General features: G+C 43.9%; 1 protein-coding gene across 1 annotated transcript in view; it reads right to left on the bottom strand.

The window, feature by feature from the left end:
• Positions 1-12,765: 12,765 nt before the first annotated feature.
• The window catches only part of UST (uronyl 2-sulfotransferase), a 266,913-nt gene continuing 263,778 nt past the window's right edge, over positions 12,766-15,900 (bottom strand). Inside the window, exon 8 of the mRNA XM_037034745.1 lies at positions 12,766-15,803. Coding sequence (XP_036890640.1) covers positions 15,520-15,803 — 284 coding nt within the window. The 3' untranslated portion in view covers positions 12,766-15,519. The remainder of the gene's footprint in view (positions 15,804-15,900) is intronic.

The following is a 15,900-nucleotide window of genomic DNA, read 5'->3' on the forward strand; positions in this document are numbered from 1 at the left end:
CCTCTGTCTCCTTCTTCTTGTTTTCACTGAACCAAGGAGAAAAAAAGCAAAGCCTGACAATTCTATTTTGGTTCCATGTTTCCATTAAAGTTTTTTCCTTGGTTCATAAATTCCAAAGGTCTGGGAGCTCGGCTTTAAACGAAGTAACTCATCCTTCTGGGGACCAGCGTGGCTCCGGAGTCCAGGCCGCGGCCACGGCCCAGACAACGTGCTGAAAAGGTGATTGAGGGTTCACTGACACAGCATATTTAGTTCCAGTTTGATGATAAACGTTAACTAGGACTCCTAGGGACATCTCAGTGAAAGGTCATTTCTCCTGTAGGCTGAAGCCTCCTATCTCTTTAAGATTTCCATTTTCCTTCCTGGATTCTCCATGCATCTGCTTTTCTGAATCGCTAGAATGGGCAAGTCAGTTAACATTCTGTGAAACTATTTTTATTCTATTGTATGCAAATATTTTTCTTTATGTGATGAAGCCTGACTCTATATTTCTCCTATTTCAAGTGTTCTAAGGATTTTTACCAACAGGATGAAATTGTACTGGGCCGTGGTCAATATGACTGGGCCGTGGTCAATACGACAGAGCCCTCACACTGGAATGAAGCCCTGAAAGTCCGGGACGGGCTGAGCAGTCTGCAGCTTGATCCACGGCCTCCCCCTTGCTGACTCCACATTCCAGTGTGTTAATCAGCCGTGGGGCAGAGCTGCCTGTGACTCCTCTGTTCTTTTGAACGTCGTGACCCACAGACTCGGGGCAGCTGCGAACTGTCAGCTCCCTGAGCCTTGGAGCCACGTCTTCAAACGCAGCTCCAGCCCCGTGTGCGCCCTCCCACCTCCGGGCCTCTGGGGAGACTCTGAGCTCGAAGTCCTTTAATTTCCTTTATGGACGTAGTAAATCGTTCCACACACCTCGGTGCAGAGGAAAAGCCTGCTTTACTAGAGCTACCTGCTTGGTTCTTTCAGAGTAAGATTCCCATACCGAACGATTTTTCTCTTTTCATTTTTTCTTTTTATGTTTTTTAAAGGTTTAAGTAAAATACCCATGAAGCACCTCTTAAATTAACTACATGAAAATAAGAAACACAGGGTATTTCACCTGGAGAGGCTTACAAGAATTTTATAATTGAGAAATGGAGTTTCCCATTTCTGAAGGAAATGACCATCCGTGATGGACACCTAAAAATATGACAAATGAGAGACTGGGTTTGAATGGATGGAGGCATCGAGGACACGGAGCCAGCAGGTGGAGAGGTGCTGGCTTGACCTGGAACACGCTATTCAAGGGGCAGCTTGGGCTTGCCCATGCTCCAGGGCTCCCCTGGGCTAACTCAGACACCAGACGCCCGGAGCTTCCATTGCATCCACAGCGCCAGGGCAGCGCGCAAGGGCATCCCAGACTAAGGTGAGGAGGTGTGCCTTGGGACAGAGAAAACGGCTTCTGGAAAGAGGAAGAACTAGGCTGCACAAAGGGAAGAGGAACGTTTGCCACTACGGAGTAAATTTAGCTGGCTCCGAAGGAGATGACCCGCTCACGGTTTGTACCGTCCACCCTGGGGAGGAGATGTGAGTGGTAGTTGGCTATTTCGTGTAATTTACATTGGTGGAACTTGAGAACTGGCCTCAAAATTTCATTTTTGGTTTTGTTATTTGAATGATCTTGCCCTGAAGTCATGGCTCCAAGCTCTGTGAGCAGGAGCCCTAGTAATTCAGGCAGCGAAGTAGCTCTGGTTTTGCTAAACTGTTTTGGTCAGTTCTATCCAGGCCTCTGCAATTCACCATCGATATCCATGATGCGATCCTCGGAGCTTCTATTCTTTCTCTGAAGGGAGCTGAGCTCAGATGCTGAGCACCACCGGTGTGGCTCAGCCACACTGCAGATCTGGCTTGGACATCAGGGGTTCGAATTCATGCCTTTTCAAGTTACAGTGTAACATGTGTTGTGAACCTTTATGTCACTTGAGACTAGTTGAAAGTAAAATATTAAATATGCAGCAGCTATGAGTCTACCCTCGTTTATGGGGAAGTGCTTTGAAAACTTGAATACCACAACTCTTGGTCACAGACCACTTTGAGAATCTGGTGTAAATGTGGAGTGCTTCCCAGGCAAAAGGCATGCCGATAAGCTTATATACCTATAAGATTTTTGCATTTAAATTCAAGAAAGTCACAGATCTTCTGACATGTCATAGATCTCCTGATCTAAAGGGACCTGTAAATATAAAATGTGATTATTTAAGTGTATCCTTTTGACATTTATGTGCACATCAGAATGTAGAATTATATATTTAACATGATCTCAGTGACACAATATGTATAGAAAAATTTACTGGGAGGATGTGTACTAAAATGTAAATATTTGGGTGATGAGATTACAACTGATTTTTATTTTCTGGATTGGGTTATAGTGTTCCCATTTGAAAATATTTCACCAGTTTATTTTCACAAAAGTAGCTGTTTCTTTTGATTGATTATAGAAATACTGGGCAGAACTTTAAAAAGCAAATCTCAAAGGACACCTTAGTGGACCCTACTTAGGGTAGCAGTTTCATTCACGATATTCACCAGTCTCTGGGATCATGCCATCTATACCATGAGACCCTTCCTCCTGGCTTTCTGATTGGCCCGGAGTGGGGGCCTGACTCAGTTATACCAGTGAGTGTCTTTCCCTAAGATTTTTCTGCACTGTAGCAAGGAGCCAGTTCCCCTGTGGTGACAGAAGCTGATTGAGGTCTGGGGGTGGGCGTGGAGTATGGGGCGAGTGTCACATTTCCTGCTGATCTGTACTCAGAGAGACACCAGACAATTTCTGGTTCCCATTGCCCTTGAGCCCAGCTGTACCCTAGTCCTTCCTGCATTTTCATATTTCAATTCTTCCTTTGATTTTATACCTTTCATCCTTCCAACAAATTTCCTTTTTGTCTGAACAAGTTAGAGTTGGGTTTCTGACACTTGAAACCAACAAGTCCACACAATTACAAAAGTATATTTTTAAGTACTCAAGAATAAAACTTGACCCCAGTTGTGAAATAAATGAAATCAACATTTCTTGACACAGGAAGTGGCTGGCTCTGTGCAGGACAGAGGGAATTTACAAAGTAGAGACAAATCATGATTATTGGTTCAGATCTTTAGATCGTTCTGTCATTTAGGAGGCGGAACTTGTCTTCTTGGCTCTATGGAGAAACAGGCAAAAATGGAATTATTCAAACCCTGATTATGACCATGCAAACTACAAGTCTCTTCTCTCATTTACCAATGTGATGTTTGGGATAATAAACTTACAAACCAATGAAAGATAAATACATTTTCCAACTCAATGAGCTAGAAAATAATGTCTGCAATTGTTTGGCAATCTGAAAATATCTGAACTCTGCTAGAAAGAAAAATTTCAGCAAACTAGTAGTCATGGTTTATATGAATAATCACCTTACATGTGATAGCCAATTCCATTTCAACAAGTGTTTAACTCTAATGAAAGTTGTTAGAAACTCTAGGACATGGCTCAATTATTCTAGGAAGATTTGACGTAGTGAAATTTTAGAACAACCTTCTTAATTAAAACATAACTCATGCAAGTGAGAAGCTCTAACTTCAAATCCAATCCTGTTTGTATCCCTACTGAAAGTGTGGAAAATTATATTTTCCACTGGCAAACGTGCTTTTATTAAGTATGGAAATGGCCTGCCCTGGTTGGTGTGGTAAGCAGGTCACAATGGAGACAGTTCCATCTTTGGGGGGCTGGTTAGAGTGACACAGCTGAAGGGAAGGGTTTTGAGCTTATATCCAGATTGACTGTAAGATAATGAGACTAATTTAAATTTTTTTAAAAAATCAACATACAGTAACCTACACACTCTAATTCAAGTAAAAGCTATGTTTATGTTTCTTGGAGGTGGAGAGCTGTTCTCACAGTAGTTTAGACTGAGACTTTGTCCTTTGAGCTCATATATATTCCTGATGTCTTTAGATGGTTCCAGATTGGGGATTTGATGTTCCAGTTATGAAATCAGCACTTTTCAGCAGGGCTTTCAAACTAGTGAGCACCTCAGCATTTATTTTTATTGGGGGTTTTGATATGAATTGCTAAATTTCTTTACAGAAATCTACCCATTTCATTTCTACGAGCAGAGTGGGAGTGAGTGTTTCACTGTACTCTCTGATCCCCAGGACATTAACACACTTAAACGTGTCTGTCACTAAGGACGAACGGTGGTGTCACATTGCTTCCATTCAGATTTCCTTGATGATGAATGAGGATGAACATTTTTTCCCTGTGTCTTACTTAGCTTTGTGCAGAGCTAGGCTCCAAGAACGAACATGTCCTTTATACTCCTTACTCCCTTTGTTGACTAGGTAAGTTCTTTACAGAGCAATTTGCATCTTTCACCTGCCATTTCTGCCAGAAATATTTCCCCATGTGTTAACTTTTTAAATGTGATTTGTTTTGTTTTGAATCTCAGAAACTCTTAATGCTTTGGTGTGTGTGTGTGTGTGATTTCTCTCATTGTGCTTATGTTTACAGTTCTTCCCTCTCCCCGAACCAGATTTTTCTATGGCTTGTGTCCATTTGCACAATATAACACAAATCCGGTCAAGTCATTGGAGTGTGGAGGCATATTTAGGGTAATAAAGTAAAATCATTTCCATTTTGAATAGTATCTTTTATGCTATTTTTAAAGAGATGAAAAGAGGGTATAACAGAAGGGTAAGATATCCACCGTCCCCAAGATCCCAGAATGTTGGTTACATCTGAGTCTGTGCAGAAGGGAAGCCAGCAGAGACCTGCCTGCCCACCGCCCCCACCCCCCAGTGTTTCTGGGTTTCAGGTTCACGTTCTGGCCACAGTCAGGAAAATAGCCCGAGGCCTGGATTTGCTAACAACAGCTTCAGTGTGAGTTACAACTGAAACACAAATCTCTCCTATCTCGCCAGACCATCACAGAAGTGCCTGGAAATCCAGGATGAAGTGAAGAGGAGTCTTTGGGGGAAGGGAGGGCTGGGAAGGGGAGGAAACTGGGAAGCCTGGTTCCTGACATTTTTCTTTCTGACGCTACCTCCCCCTTCCTCCCTCTTACACGCTGCCCCCAAGACTTGGACACTACTTTACAAGGAACGGGAAAAGGAGACATTTTTAGATTTCCACTCAACCAAGTTTATGTCTTTTTAAAATTAACTAAGTAATTGTTGTTCAAGTACAGTTGTCTCCATTTTCCCACCACCAAGCTTAGGTCTTAATCTACCACACTGTGATTTTCTATTTCCTTGAAAGTAAGATTTGCACTACAAGTGACAGGTAGAACATGGTGAAGATCAAACCAGGTAACATACAGGGCTCACTCTGTAGAATCTCCACATAAAAGCCTTGCGTCTGGAATTAGAGCTCCAAACATGCCCCGGTGAAGAGCCACCATTTCTATTATATTTAATGGAACTCAAAGGCAACGGGCTCAGATGCTGCAAACGCTCCCGGGGGAGCCCTGAAATTATGATGTGATAAACATATCTAGTGAATGAAGAAAAATAAAAATTAATTCCTATAATTTCAGAGTCATAATTTAGACAAAGGTGTGCTAAACAAGGAATCAGATGGTTCTAGAATCGATCAGTTCAGGTACCACATGACCTCGTATAAATCTGTTTCTTCTTTGAGCCTCAACTTCCTAATCCATGTGCCTGTCTACACACTGGCTTGATATAACATATATGTAAGCATTTTAAAATAGGACATGGAACCATGCAAATATGCAACATAGTATGTTCAACTGAAATGAAGTATTGCTTCTGACTTCTAAACTATCCAATCAAATACCAATGCAAAATACCACTTGCTTTTTTAATTCAAGAATTCTAAAATATTTCTTTAGAATTTTAATTTTAGCATATCTTTATTTCAATACCTAGTATTACACACAAAACCCTGTTTGGGGATGAATATCCAGATTGGATATTGGTCAGGGTTGAGCTTGTCAATACTAAAGAACGTTTATAATTAATGAAACCTTTTACCTTTAAATCAGTTCAGTGAAATGAAGACTGTAGACATTCAGGTTAATGACCAACAGTACGAGAATGGTGAATAGTGTCTGATTCCTATTTCTCTTGGTCTATATGATTGACCAGTTTGCTTGAGGCTGGTGCTGGGGGCAAAGATTTGTTTTTAGGTCAGTTAGTTCTAAGATATTCTCCACCCTAATTGGTCTGAAGCAGTCTAAGATGGGTAGGTTTCTAACCTATGGTCTTCGCTAGAAAAATTAAACAGGTGGGTCATCCACTTAGTGATAGTGCATCAGTGCTCTGATGTCTGAACGTGCTTATCTGGAAGGCAAATCATGATTAGTGTAAAAGAAAAATTGCTGGACCTGGAAAGAAAAGACTTGTGTTGAGGGGGAAAAAATCAAAATAAAAAACTCTGTGTATTTAATTTTAATAAATTAAAACTGGGTTTCCCAAACCTTTTTACATCATGGCACATCTAGAAAATGGTTAGGGTTGTATAGCACTGTAGTGCTGACTTGAAGGAATCTGGGACCCAGCCTCAGCTGCTGGTGGCCACAAAGAGGGCTGAGGGCTTCCATATAGCGCCCACGGGAGCCTTGCCTCTGAGGACTATGAAAGAGAGGAGGTTCCAGCAAGCACGCTGGACCCAGTCCGCCCACACTTCCCGAACCGAACGCCTCTGCCCGCTAAGTCAGCTCTCTCACTCCGTCGTCTCATCCATGTCACTTGCATCTCCAGCTAAGCTGAAAATACTCAAGTTAATGCTGTGCTTTCCCTTAGCTCTTTTTGGTCCGTTCAACTCAACAAATATTTTCTGAGCACCTTTGGGCAGGACACTATTTCCTACCAATTAAAATCAGCCATGGTAGTCATGGTGCCACCTTCAGGTTCTAGCTTCTGTCCTGCTCCTTCTCCAATCCCAAGGTCAGCTCCCCAGCCCACACCCCAGGTGCATGTGGGGAAGACTGATGGGGTGTTGGCTATCTTTCCTCACCCATTACATAATTTGAGGCAGACTTCACTCAGATGTTCCTCATCCCTCGCACACCGCCCACTGGCCAAGCCCACCTAAGAGGTAGGTACTAAGGCAGGGAGCCCAGTGATACCTGCCCGCTTGCTGATTAGTTTAGAAAAAGAAAAATAATTTCCGTATGTTCCGCTCTCATTCTGGAATGTCTAAGGGAGTCTCATTGCCCTTAGAGTAAAATAAAAATTGCTTTCAAAATCCGTGGCAGTGAGGCTCAGTCTTATCTTGAATTTTCAAATACACTGCCTTACTCTGCCACTTACTAGGCAACCGTGGACTCCTTATTTAACTGTATGGGGCCCTAATTTCCTGTTACACAAACAGGGTGCGATATCTTTTTTTGCTAATCTGTTGACAGAGCAGAGTGATTTTCTTCTTGCTTTATATCTGCCCACTATTTTCTGCAAATTCCACTGTCCCTGGAGTGGGACGCATCCCACACGAATCCTCCTTGTTCAAGTCCTCACTGAGCAACCACCTTTTCCATATTTAGCCCGTAGGCGTGCCAGGAAATTCTTGTATGTTAAAAAAATCGAACGGAGAGTCATCTGAATCTTTTCTAGTTCAGACCGCCCTGATAACAGGCAGTCCTTGACTTCCTCTGACCCCCTTGTTTGTTTCACGTACTCACTTTCCCCTCACCTTTGCAGCTGCCACAGCAATAATCGCTTGAGGGTTCTCGTGACCATCAAGCCACCACATGAGTCCCCTCCTGATTGTCAAGTCAGAATTTCAATCATGTCGTCATTATACAACACACTCAGGAGAGATGAGCTGATAAAAACCCATCGTAATAATACCATAGTAATTTAAAAATAATACCCCACTACAGAGGAGGTCCCACAACCTGAGAAAGGTGATAATTTACTGATCAATTGATGGCATGTGGGTTGTGCTTTAAGTACTCAGACCATGAATTCTGTCTGGGCCACACTGCTCTAAAGCATTGTAGGAAAACAAGCAGGTATGGGAGAAAAATTAGGTTGGAACGACCTTGGGATTTCTTGAGTAAATTGTTGTGGATACAGCTCCCCCTAGTGTACTGAACAACACAGGTACCGCAGTGAGCAACAGCGAGCTCAACTCAAGACTGAGCGTTCCATCTCCTACCACCAATCTTACCTGAACAACCTGAGATCTCTACGGGGCCCCTGTATACCTCCCACTGCACAGCCAACCACAGGCCAGGGAGGAAAAGGGGCAGATGTCCTTTATCCAAGGTGATTGCAGCACCAGTCGTCATGGAAGTAGTGAATTCATTAGAAGTACCCAAATAGTATTAAAAAGCACGAAGATTTTTTTCTAAAACGAGCTTCTCACGAGGTACAAGAATGTGATTAGGAAGAGTAAGCCAAACTGAAAGGCGGCTCCTTGTGCATTTTATTAAAAATGCTATCAGCCTCGTCTTGTGCTTATCAACATGTTAACCATCTGCAAATATATTTTTCTCAAGCAGGATACATGGACCATTTGGAAGACTAACAATGGAACCGTGGCAGAAGGCAAGAAACGCTAATGGAAAAAACGACCGATATTAAAGCAACGTTTCCCAAAGCACGATGAATGGAACACTCACTCCCCAGTGTTAATGGGTCTTAACAAGGGTTTCACGGCAGATAGTTTTTGAGAAATGTGGAGTTCCATAAAGATAAACTGATTTTTTAACGGCACCACTCCTCCCAGTTTGTAGTATGACCTTGAATTACCACAGTGCTAGGTGACACTAGACTTTGAACTGCAGCATTTCCCAAATTTAACTCAGTCCTTGTTTTCTCCTGTCTGTCTTGTCCACCTGGTTTGTGAATTATCCTTCGAGAATATGCAGTGGATTAGAATTTCATTCACTTTTTTTAAATAAAAGGGTTTTATTTATTTATTTTTAGAGAAGGGAAGGGAGGGAGAAAGAGAGAGAGAGAGAAACATCGATTGGTTGCCAACTGGGGACGAACCCACGGCCCAGGCATGTGCCTTGACCCGGAATCCAACCAGGGCCTTTCTCTTTGTGAGATGATGCCCAACCCACTGAGCCACAAGGGTCAGGGAGAATTTCATTCACTTTCAATCAAAGAGGGAGAACAAATAGAAAAGTGTACCAAGGGAGGAAAGAAAATAGGTGTGTTACAAGATGCAAACAGGGTGGCTGTACGGAAGTTTGTGGTGAGTGCCATAACTCTCTTTTTCAGGAAAAACGTTAGTAACGCCACATGGTGCAATCTCAACCCTCGGTTCTCCTGCAGTGGGCTCCGAAGGAGCAGCCATGCTGAACTCACTACTGGCCCACAAAGTCATTGCCACAGTTCTCCCGCAGCACCAGAGCAGCGACGGTGCCTCTGAGAATGAGAAACAGAGCTCCAAAAAGTCCAATTTTTTGACTTTTATTAAGACATGTCCTGTACACAACCTGTGCTAAATTACCCAGCTGTTTGGGCTTCTTGTTGTTAACATCATCACAGATGCACAGGGCATGTTGAAGAAGGCAGAGGAAGTCTGCATTTAGTAGAAGCTATGAGGTAGTGATGGATTCTGTAACACACGGCCGGGTCGACTCCTCCCTAAGAGAGCATTAGAGAAAAGTGGAAATCCACGGAGTGGCTAGTCTAGGGCGATGGCACAGACTGCTAAGACTACAGCATCACAGCGCACCTGTTCCTGTCGCCTCCACTCACATTTCCGGAGTGCAGCTGGGCACAATGCTTGCCAATGTGAGGGACTGGCGACATCCGCGGACCTGGATTTATGTGTAATTTTGTTCTCCCTTTCTGGGGACACAGCACTTCATGGAAAAACAAATCTTTTCAGCCCCAGAACTGTGGCTCTTAGTCTCTTAGCATACAGGGGTGGAGGGCGGGACAAGTTTCATCCCAGAAGAAGCTCTGGGTTCTCAGTGAACGTCCGATTTTCTTTCTAATGTTTTCCAGCTGGGTTGACTTCAGGCCTGGGGAGGTCAAGTGATTTACTCAAGCACCCAGTGAAATAGACCAGCTGGAATTTGAACTTGGGGACTTTGCTGGTGCACGGTCAACCTCTCTGCTTCCTGGTTTAGCCGTCTCTCTGTTCCACGCAGCCGGCAAGCTGTGTCTGGCGCAGCCTGCCGGGCTCAGGCCTGGAGTAGGAAGTGTGTTACTTCTGAACATTCTGCAGCGTAAGGCAGATTGCTCCATGCCTGCTCCAAGCATACAGTGTCTGGCGAAAGCCAGAATGAAGATAGCTACACTCACATGCCAAGAGTCCAAAAGGAAAAACTTAGCTCACATTTTTCCCTTGCATGGTGATTTTTCTTCCCCTCCTTTCCCCCCTTCACTTTTTTCTTTCTTTCTTTCTTTCTTTTTTGTTTTGAAAAGGGAATCCCCATGTTTACACATTGAAATCCAAAATGCACAAGTGGTCAGTTCACAATTCTGTGACCCATGAACGTCTGTAGGCCTGTGTGTTCCTTGGAAATCAGCAGCACTCGGAGCTGAGTCAGGCCTGCCCAGGCAGAAAGGAAGTCTCCAGCAAGTGAAACAGCCAGTGAGCAAGGAGGCCCTGGAGCACTCAGGGCCTGGTGATCCTCTACTTCTGGTTTCCAGGGGCACGTCTGCACTTGACTTCATCTAGTTTTATGAGCTTCACATGACTTTATTTGGGGGGCGGGGGGGGTCCATCCGAAAACCCCTACAGGAAGTAGCACATGAATCTTTATTTTGCCTTTAAGAAAAATAAAACTCTATAATCTGAGATGGGTAAACGTGGTCTGATCTGTTTATCCAGAAACAAGAACTTCTCTGTGCCCTTTCAGTAGACAGAAAAATCTAGAATAAATCATTTATTTTGACATCTCTCTTTGAGAACTAAAGCAATTGAAAACCAATAGGGCCTCCCTTTGGGGAAGGGGACCCCGTAGCGAACAGTCTGAGGAGAGATGAATGGGGAGGAGGCTTCAGTGTGGAATGTGGTTCTGGGTTTGGCTGGCTGTTCCTCCTCATTTCCGCTGTGGATTCTAGGACAGGAGATGGACCCTGACTACATCAGCATTTTGAAATTTTAATTTGGTAGATACTCCAAAGCTAATCAAACCCTCATTGGAAAAAAATGTGGGATGAATTTGCATCTCCTGACCTTGATTCCCTCATCTGTAAATGAGGGAAAGGACCAGGTAACTGCAGAGCCCCACGGTAGCCCCAGGGTCTGTGATTTCAAGCTGGCTTCTCTCCTCATTAGGGTTTTATTCCTCTGCTATAACTTTTCCGCTGTAATCTGGGTGTTACGGGCTGCACTGTGTCCCCATGAAGTTCATATGTTGAAGCCCCAACCCTCAGTACCTTGGAATGTGACCTTTACAGGTAACTGAGCCACAAGGAGCTTGGTGGAGTGGTCTTTCGTCCAATATGAATGGTGTCCCTATACAATGAGGAAATTTGGACACCGATATGAGCATGCACAAGGGGCAGAGCTTGTGAAGATAGAGGGAGAAGACAGCCACGTGCAGGCCGAGGAGAGAGGCCTCAGTGGCAATGAACCCTGTGGACACTGTGATCTCAGACTTCCAGCCTTCTGCACCGGGAGGAAACACACTTCTGTTGGTCACGCCGTTCAGTTTGGGGGCCTCTGTCATGGCAGCCCCGGCAAACTAACAGGCTGGGTTACACCACAACGACTTGTGTGTGAATGAAGTTCCACGTGTTTTTCTTAAAAGACTCTTAATCTTGGGTTCAGCTAAAATAATCTTTTCTTTCATAGAATATTCAAAATACCTTTAAGAAATCGGTTTCTTTGTCATCAGATGTGAAGTGAGTTTAGTAAAATGAACCCTCTTTATTTTCACTAGAAGGGAATTTCATAATTTTGGTCCACAGAACTGTTTTTCTGAATGGCTATGGATCATCATTTTGCCTGTTAAGAAATATGGACGTCATCTATAAAAATCATTTAAAGCCAAGTAGCTCACTGGATAAATTCGCAGGTCACAGGACATTTAAAAAAAAGAACGTCAGACCAAACAAGCAGCTCCAGGGGCAGCGTAGCCCAGGTTGGTCTAGTGCTTCTGCCTTTCAAGTTCACACAGAGCCAAACGTCAGGTAACCGGATTACAGAACAACAAATCAAGTGATAAAGAACAGTAACCACATACCACTTTGCTGTTTGAGCCTCTCAGATTCTTTTTGAAGTAAAGCATGTTATCACCCAAATGGATTTTTCTTTCATTTAGTTCCAAGATTCCGATTCTGTTCATTTACAAAGTAGTCACGTGAGGTTGGAAGGCAGTGTCCGGGGTCTAGAAAGCGGGGGGATTCCCTCTCTCTGTGTAAGTTCCCTTTGATGCGATGGTGAAATTTCCCAGGGACAGTATTTCTGGATCAAAACTGCTCCCTTGGGAGGTTAGAATCACCCGGCTTTTGAGGCTCTACATGTCTGAGAAAGAGACCAGCAGGTGGCATGGCCTTGCTTTCCCAGTCATCGCAGACCTGCCGCCTTGGTACCCGGTATCAGAGATTGGCAGTTCCAGTGAAGCAGCCTAACCAACCAGTGGGCATAGCAATAAAGTCAGCGGCTGTCTGGGGAATTACATACATAACTGGGTGAATGAATGGTTAGCTCAATTTTTAGTGTCATATGATTATAGGAATGAGAGTTTATAGGTTTTTAAAAATACGTCTTTCTAAAAATGACACCTTGAGGGAAAAAGCTTGGCCAATTAAGGAGGTTGAGGAACTGCAGGCACTTTCGTTCCAGGTATCAACAAAATGGAAAACGTTTTCAACTTATTTACATTCATTTATTTACACGGGTAATGAATAACTTAAGGAGCACTTCATCTCAAACACAGATTGCTTTTATTTCAGCTCAGCTCATTTCAGTTGCATATATATTTTTCAATTTCCATCAATGTCAAACACCATTTTTTTCCTTCTTCTTAAAAAAAATTTACAAGCACTTTTACGGCACTCAAGGAAAGTAGGCTGAAGGTTCATAATAATAATTTTCCTTTTAAAAAACATCCATCAGACCAAAATAAAATCATTTTAATTAACTCCTTCCTGAGTAACTAAAACCTTGGAATGTGCTGAAAGGTTATAATAAATAAGGCAGTCAAAGATCAACCAGCTTAAAATGTATTTTTTAAATTAAACTATGTAAAATGTACAATATATTTCATGAAGTACAAACTGTGTTGGGCTCAGGGCCAAAGAAATGTTTTCATCTTAGCTAAGGATACTGACGAAGTGCTTTGCCTTTATGGACCTAAAGGCTGTTCGTTGGGACAAAATAACAGTAAGGCCCTACAAGTCCATCAGTGAGCATCTTCTGTTGTGATGTATAATGACCACTGCTGACCATTGTGCCGTTGAACACACAGGTAGAAGTACTCACGTGAACTTGTGCTAAGAGATAAGGTACATTTGTCAAATGACCAATTGTCCCAATATTCTGACCAGAGCAGAGAACTCTCAGCCAACTCAACTGTGTTTCTAGATAGTGAGACTGCACATGTGTCAACTAAGTATCATTCTTTCTGTGCAATTTCATAGAAAGGGCTCACAACATACCAGGTGGCGGTTCTTGATCTTGTTTTGACTACGGTAACTATTGTTCGAGTTGCTTTTTAAAGTATATCTAGAATGGTAGGGCCCTGGTCTCTCTAAATGGGACAAGGACATTTCCTCTTCTCTTAGAATTGATCACAATTCTACATGTCCCTTAATCATGTTACTGCCCCAGTTCTCTGAGGCAGAAAGGAGGCCACAAGTGGCCAAATGCTGGACTTTGTGCCTCTGTGGTCCCAGCCTTCACTGGACTCCCGAGGGGTGGAGCCTTCTCAGTACATCTCATGATAAAGTAGCGTTAGTGCACACTTGACAGGTTCCAAATGACTTGCTTTATATCTTGGCTACCGTCCAACTTTAGTGAACGCAGAAAAAACTCTAGAGAGACTTGTTGGTTTCTGAAAAGTAGAAAATGTGTAGCTTGTGTAAAGTTAGAGTCTTATTTACTATTAAGTATTCCCAACTCACACTTTGCTCTTGAAAGGCTGGCTCTAGGGGAGAAAAAATGAAGAAGACAAAATTTGTGGCGCATGTCCTGCCTGCCACCACCTCCTGCACCCTTGAATCTCAGCTGGCTGTGTATTGTTCTCCCAGGAGTATATGTATTTTTTAGGGGGAGGGGCAGTTAAAGAGGAAAACATTTTGGAATCCAGAGAGATAGGTTTCTAATAATTGAATCCAGGCATCATGGATAGATGGTGGCTGATGGGAGTAAGGGGGGGAGGAGATATTTTGGAGACATGACACTGCCCGACATCTGCTCAGAGCACTTTGGGGGCAGACACCTTCTCCTAAAACAGCTCGAGCGGTCTCTTATCCAGAAACGCTTGCTTCTCCTCTTCTTGATACCCTAGTAAGGGTTCTCAGGCGTGAGCTGCTCCCATGAGAAATAAGACCCTAGTTTCCCTGCTGCCTGGACAGAATCCAGTACCCCCTCCCCCTTTTTTAACCCAAAATAGGCACCTCTGAAGGGACTAGATGGTGCAAGACCCCAGATACTGTGGGACCCCCCTGGCCATGAGTGTGCCTGATGGCTGTGGATGCATTGCCTAATCAGGCTTAGCACGTCTGCCAGGGGCTAAGTGTCAGAGCTAAATTGGTTCCTGGGTATCCAGTTAAAACAATGCCGAGAGAGAATATTTCATATTGGGTGCAAAGGATGGGACCACACTGTTTTCTGAGGCCACACGACCTCCAGAGCTGACCGGCCTTGCCCATGCGCCTTCTCCCATGACAAATCAATTCTTTTCCCTGCTGTGCCACTTTGAAATCAGTCAGAATGGTGCTTGGACCTGGAATGTCTCAGGAAAGTTTGGCATGTTCTTTGACCTTGAAAGGTCCTCGGGGCTCTGGACTGGTGGGGGCTGTGTCTGTGGCACAAGCTGACTCCTTCAGAGATAGCAAGCATGCTACTCTTGGTGAAAGTGTCCCCTGGGATGGACCAGAGGCAGGATTCTATCTGGGTGGGTAGGGATGCTAATCCGGGGACGTCCTCATCTGTCTTACCTTTTTCTTTTAGAGTGGGTTCCCTGGTCTCTGAAGTGGTTTTGTATTTCTACCAAGATACACAAGTCTGGGTGTTTCCTACCACTGAGGTAACATTTTTACAAGTCATTTTTACAAATGATAAGTTATTGGGCTATGGGCTATATTCTGCCCTCCCCCCTTCTCTCATTATATTGGGGGAGGATGAAGCTATTTTATGACGAGATGCCTTGTGATGGAGTCATCTTAGCATACCTGGGAAGGGCCCGAGGAGCCAGGAAAAACACAGAATAAAATTAAACAAATAAAACCCGCAAAACCGGGCATCTCCCAATGACCCCAACCTGTGGGAATGTCTTGTTCTTTTTAATGCAGCCGAGCATTAACTGAGTCCCTTCAGGATTTTCCTTCCCCAAAGGAACAGACAGAAACACACTTCTGGAAAAGGGAGATAAAGCCATTGGAAGCAACACAGGGCTGGCACCATCACCTCTTATAAATCTCTTCGAGCCACTTCGAGTCATCCTGCTCCTCGTCGCCAATGGGCTCCTCGGTCTCCAGGGGACTTGGAATGAAGAACTGGGGCCTCCGAGGGGGCGGGCTGACGTGCGACTTCAGTCCGAACTTGCGCTTCAGCAGGTGGAACTGCTCTTTGACGTAGTGGTAGAACTCGTACTCGTACCTCATTCGCTGGTACAGAATCTGCACGGCCTCGGGGGAGGGGACGGTTTTCCTCACGGTCACAGTCATGTTTCCAAGTTTCCTATGCTCTGGAAAAGAACCGAGTTGAACAGGACGCTTTAGCTGGAAAGGATTACGGGCGAGGCCATGTGTGACCTGCATAAAACTCGCAGCTCCTAAAGAAAG

The sequence above is a fragment of the Sturnira hondurensis genome, unplaced genomic scaffold (genome assembly GCF_014824575.4).
Source record: "Sturnira hondurensis isolate 20B ecotype Veracruz unplaced genomic scaffold, ASM1482457v3 Scaffold0022201, whole genome shotgun sequence".
Lineage (NCBI taxonomy): Eukaryota > Metazoa > Chordata > Mammalia > Chiroptera > Phyllostomidae > Sturnira > Sturnira hondurensis.